The sequence below is a fragment of the Colobus angolensis genome, unplaced genomic scaffold, assembly GCF_000951035.1.
Source record: "Colobus angolensis palliatus isolate OR3802 unplaced genomic scaffold, Cang.pa_1.0 Scaffold64, whole genome shotgun sequence".
NCBI lineage: Eukaryota > Metazoa > Chordata > Mammalia > Primates > Cercopithecidae > Colobus > Colobus angolensis.
The window spans coordinates 1,756,409-1,761,497 of NW_012120043.1; the positions used below are offsets into that span (position 1 = coordinate 1,756,409).

General features: G+C 63.2%; 1 protein-coding gene across 1 annotated transcript in view; it reads right to left on the minus strand.

Annotated features, from left to right (window-relative positions):
- The window catches only part of REXO1 (REX1, RNA exonuclease 1 homolog (S. cerevisiae)), a 50,665-nt gene that overhangs the window by 2,198 nt on the left and 43,378 nt on the right, over positions 1-5,089 (minus strand). The window contains exons 6-15 of the mRNA XM_011964112.1: positions 4,031-4,162; positions 3,702-3,825; positions 2,812-2,925; positions 2,545-2,682; positions 2,321-2,434; positions 1,549-1,622; positions 1,064-1,174; positions 538-653; positions 272-410; positions 5-186 (exon numbers count right to left, since the gene is read on the minus strand). Of these exons, the coding sequence (XP_011819502.1) occupies positions 5-186; positions 272-410; positions 538-653; positions 1,064-1,174; positions 1,549-1,622; positions 2,321-2,434; positions 2,545-2,682; positions 2,812-2,925; positions 3,702-3,825; positions 4,031-4,162 (1,244 nt within the window). The remainder of the gene's footprint in view (positions 1-4; positions 187-271; positions 411-537; positions 654-1,063; positions 1,175-1,548; positions 1,623-2,320; positions 2,435-2,544; positions 2,683-2,811; positions 2,926-3,701; positions 3,826-4,030; positions 4,163-5,089) is intronic.

Consider the following 5,089-nt stretch of genomic DNA (forward strand, 5'->3'; position numbering starts at 1 on the left):
GGGCAGATGCGGTGAGCACCCTGCTCCTGCGTAGGGATGGCCCCAGGGCAGGCGCTGGCACTCACCATTGTCCTGGATGATCTGTCCTAGGTAGTCGGCCGCGAGATTCCTTAGGGAGCGCTTGTAGGGGAGACCCAGGTAGTGCGGGAAGAGCACCGCCGTGTCCACCACGGTGCTGTGGATGACCTGCGGGCAGCGGCAGAGGTTAGTGCACGTGGGGCCTGCGCAGGTTCTGCTGGAGAACCGCGAGGGACCCGGGCTGGCAGGGCACCTTCAGGGCCAGGAGGTCACTCTCCAGGCTGTGTCCGATGAGGATGGTGTCGGCGCTGAACATGCTCAGCAGAACGGCCTGGACGTCACGCAGTGTGACGCTTGTGTCAGCAAGGTCAGCCTCCGTCACCCCCGAAAACCTGGGGGAGCAGGCAGGAGGGGCGCCAGGGCTCAGCCCGGAAGCACTGGCTGGCGGGGCGGGGAGGGTGGGTCCCTGGGGAGGAACGGCGGGGAGGGGTCCCGGCTCCCGGAGGGCACTGGCCACACCTGGTGTTGTAGTCCACGATCTCGTTGTCAGGCTTCACGAAGGTGTCATAAACCACGTGCACGTCCGTGTCGACCACTGTGACGCGCGTCAGCTCCAGGCCGTACGTGGTGTAGGACTGCGGGCGAGGGACGCGCCTCAGACGTGCCCCGGGGACCGGCCTCCCTCCCTCCCGCCCCCTGCCCACCTTCAGGTCTCCAGAGCCCTGTGAGGCAGAGGCAGCAACCAGAGACTCTGTGGGGCTTCTAGGAGAGGCAGAGTGGGGTGTGACCTCAGCAACCCCCTTTCCCAAAGCCCTCCTGCCTCCCATTCATAGGCAGAGCCGGGGCCCGGTGCCCAGAGGGCTTGGCTGTGCTGGGAAGTATGGGGTGTTGGTCCAGGGCAGGAGCCGCAGGCACCAGTGCTGCGAGAGAAGCCCTCTGAGCACTGGCCGGTGAGCCGGGCCCAGATGGGGCCCAGAAGGGGCAGCCGCGCCAGGACAGGTCCTCCCCTATCCTAAACCTGAGGCTGGGCAGAGAATGGCCTCACCATCTCGCAGTCCAGGGCGTAGATCCCTGGGTGGGTGTCTCCTGAGAGCTCTTTCTCAAAGGTCTTCACGAAGCCCTCAAGGCGCTCCTTCCGGCCATCCTGCACGTGTTGCTGGGGGTGGAGAAGGCAGGTGAGGGCGGCTTCGGGGTGCAGTGGGGGCGGGGGTGGCAGCAGCACATCTCTGAGCCCTTCGGGACCGTCCTATCCATCCATCACACCGGTTCACTGGCTGGGACCCTGGTGAGCAGGTGGGGAAGGGGGCTTGCCAAGAAGACACAGGGAGGACGGCTTCCCAGGATGGGAAGTGGCCAGGGACAGGGTCTGGGGCCTACGGGCACTACGCTCTCTGGGTAACACAGGAAAGGCTGCCCAGGGGCCGAGACCCTGAGCCCAAGACTGTGCTGTGTCCTGAGACCCAAGACCAGCGACGGGGAAGCAGAAGTCTGTTGAGAACAGGCAGAGGGGATCGGAATGCCAGGGCTCACCTTTGCGACCTGGCAGCCTACAGAGCCGGCGGCAGCCGAGCAGCACATGTACTGGGTCTCCCAGCCTCCGGCCACTGCAGGGGACACAGACACACGGTCAGGGCCCGGCCAGGCCCACTCCACAGCCCCGGCACTGACCACACGCATCTGCTGAGCCCCACTAGAGAGTAAAGACTGAGGACAGGAGACCTCAGCCTCCTGGCGGAGCTGGAAGCAGACCAGGCCCCAGCAATAGTCTGGCCGCCAGGACGCCCAGGCCTGGATCCAGGGAAACCAGCGCGCTCTGCAGAGGCCTCTCGGTCAGCGCCGCCTTGGGCAGGACCCTCCAGGTACCACCGAGGCGATGGCTTTAGGGGCCGCAGCAGGGCTGTGCAAGGCTGGCCATGTGCCCCGAGCATGGCTGTGTGGCTGCCTGGGGGATTGAATGGAACCAGCAGGCCAAGGGTGGGACTAGCCCTCCACTCGTGTGGCCAGCAGCCTCCACATTTCCATGGACCAAGGGCACAGGAAGACAGGGACACAGGGCCTTTCAGGTGGTGGCATTTGAACACTGTCATGGGAAAGCTCTTGTCTTACTTATGCATAAAGAACGGGTGGAGAGAAAATGAGGCCAAGGGCTAGCCCTGTCTCTGCCCGGGACAGTGGAGTCCAGGGACCGTGGGGGGGATGGAGGGCTTGGGTAAGGCCTTACACCAGTTCCGGGGGCCTCAAGGGAGGGCCCCGGTTCCAGGGACCATGGGTGGGACGGGGGAGGGCCCGGGTAAGGCCTTACCCCGGTTCCGGCGCAGCCGTCCCCAGTGGTAGTAACACTCCTCGTCCCGGACACAGCGGCCCGAGGAGGACACAAGGTACTCGGTGCCACAGCGGCAGCAGGTCCTGCAGGAAGCTGTGGGGGGGGACCCGGGCGGAAGCTGAGGCTCACGCTGGGGCCTACGTGCCTGGCCTTGCCCACGTCCCGCACCTGCCCACCTAGGCCGCTGAAGGCCAGCAACTCACAGTCCTTGGGCCTCTTCTCCTCAGCTGTGAAGATGACTGCACCGCCGGGCCGCTCTGGGTGCGGGAAGGGGTAGCCGTTCTCCTTGAGCTGGTCCTGGGTGAGCAGGTACTCCTTGAGGCGGCTGTACAGGGCGGCCCCTGCGGACAGGCACGGTGGTCAGCCCCGGCCTGGGATGGCCCACGGGGCGGTGGACCCCACCGGGAAAGGCGGCTGGGGCGGGGCCGCGAGGCAGCATGTGGCACAGCAGAGGCGGGGCAAGGCCTCACCTTTCAGGTCCTCCACCCGGGGGCTGCTTGGGCGGCTGAGCGAGAAGCTGGTCTTGGTGGCCAACCTGCCCCCCAACACCACCTCATGGGACACAACCCTGCGGCCACCGGTTTCTGTAAGGAGGGGAGGGGAGGGAGGAGGCTGTGAACCAGCTGGCTCAGACCCCCGCCTCACCTGCTCTCCCACCCAGCCTGCCCTCCTCAGACCTCTGCCTCAACTCCCCCTTTCTGGGACAGTGCCCCACTGACCCCGGGTTCCATCCTGACCTGAACAGGAGAGGCAGACACGTGGTGGGCCAGGGATGCAGGGCAGCCCCCAGCTCTGCAGGCCCGGGAGCTGCACGGAGACCCCACACCCGAAGCCTTCGCCCTCTCCCCTCAAGCGAAGGGGGAAGGGCCGGGAAAACAGCACCGGGGATCTAATGGCTTTTGAGGGCTTTGAGCCTTCTCGGGCCACCCAGCCTGCGACGCCAACCCGGGGCCTCTCCAAGTGCTAATGGAGGCGGGGACGGAGGCGGGGGCCAGTGATGGCTTAATGCAGCCTGGAGAGGCTGCAATGAAACGCCCAGGTCTCTGCTTTCTTTCTCCCTAGAGCTTAATGCACGGAGCTTGCCCAGCGCTGGACCTCCTGCTTTGAAGAGGCTGCCGCGGCTCCATTAGCGGGCGGCCCCTCGGCCCGGAGACCGGACTCGGCAGAGGAAGGTGGCTGACGGCGAGGACAACAGGGCCAGGCCAGTCCTAGACAGAAGCCTGGGAACCAGGGAGCAGGCAGCCACGCTTTCCTTTTGTCTGAGACTGTGGCTGAGCTCAGGGCTGTGAAGGTCCCAGCTTAGCCCAGCTGCCACCCCAAGGGCAATCCTGAGCCCCCCGCCCCACCTGCCAGGACTCACTGCTGAGGCCGGGCACGGCGCTGGGGGCCAGGCCCCTGAGCTTCTTGAGGGTGTTCACGGCCACATTCAGGTAGATGTTCTTGCTGGGGCTGCGGTCATAGGCCACCTTCTCCTCGTTCAGTGCCTGGGGGACACGTGGTGCCCAGCTGAGGCCATGCCTGCCTGGTCCTGGGGAACCCCAGTTGTGGGGTCGCCATGGGGTCGGGGACGTGCATCTCTCCCAGGCAGCTCCAGGTCGCAGCTGCGGCTGAAAGCCGGGGGATGTCTGGGCACCACCCTGGACCCCTAGTCCCCACCCGGCTGGCCCGACAGGAACTCCAGGACCTCACCTTCTCTATGGCCTCCTGGTTGGAGGTACAGAACTTGAGACACTCCTCGATGAACAGGTTGAGATAACGCTGGCGGATGACGGTGGGGACTTTGCCCCCAAACTCTTTGGGGATAATGGGTTTCTTTAAACTCTAGAGGGAAGGCAAAAGCAGCCATGGGTGAGGGCCTCCGCAGGACCTCCAGCCGGAAACACAGACACGATGACGCTGTGACCACGGCTGGAGGCAACAGTGAGATGCACTGTGACAGATCAGCCTGGCTCCAGTAGGGACAGACACGCCAAGGCAAGACAGGAGTGGCAGGGGAAACTGAGGGCAGGGGGAACTAAGGGCATGGGAAACTGAGGCCATGGGGGCACACGGGAACTTGCTAAACTTTCTGCTCAATTTTCCTAGAAACCTAAAGTTGCTCAAAAAACGCAGTCTATTAATTAAAAACAAAACAAGGCCAGGCATGGTGGCTCATGCCTATAATCCCAGCACTTTGGGAGGCTGAGGCGGGAGGATCACTGAGGCGGGAGAATCAGCCTGGACAATGGACAACGTGGCAAAACCCTGTCTCTACAAAAGCAAAAACAAAATTATTAGCTGGGGTCTGGTGACACAGGCTTGTGGTCCCAGCTACTTAGGAGGCTGAGGTGGAAGGATCACTTGAGCCCAGGAGGTCGAGGCTGCAGTGAGCCATGATAGTGCCCCTGCACTCCAGCCTGGGCAACAGAGATCCCGTCTCTTAAAAAAAAACAAAAAAAACAAAAAAACACCAAGCAACCAACCAAAAAAAAAAAAAAAACACACAACCAAAAAAAAACCACCAGGGCGGCCGGGCGCAGTGGCTCGCGCCTGTAATCTCAGCACTTTGGGAGGCTGAGGCGGGCAGATCACGAGGTCAGGAGATAGAGACCATCCTGGCAAACACGGTGAAACCCCGTCTCTACTACAAAATACAAAAAGTTAGGTGGGCATGGTGGCGGGCACCTGTAGTCCCAGCTACTCGGGAGGCTGAGGCAGAATGGCGTGAACCTGGGAGGCAGAGCTTGCAGTGAGCCAAGATCGCACCAC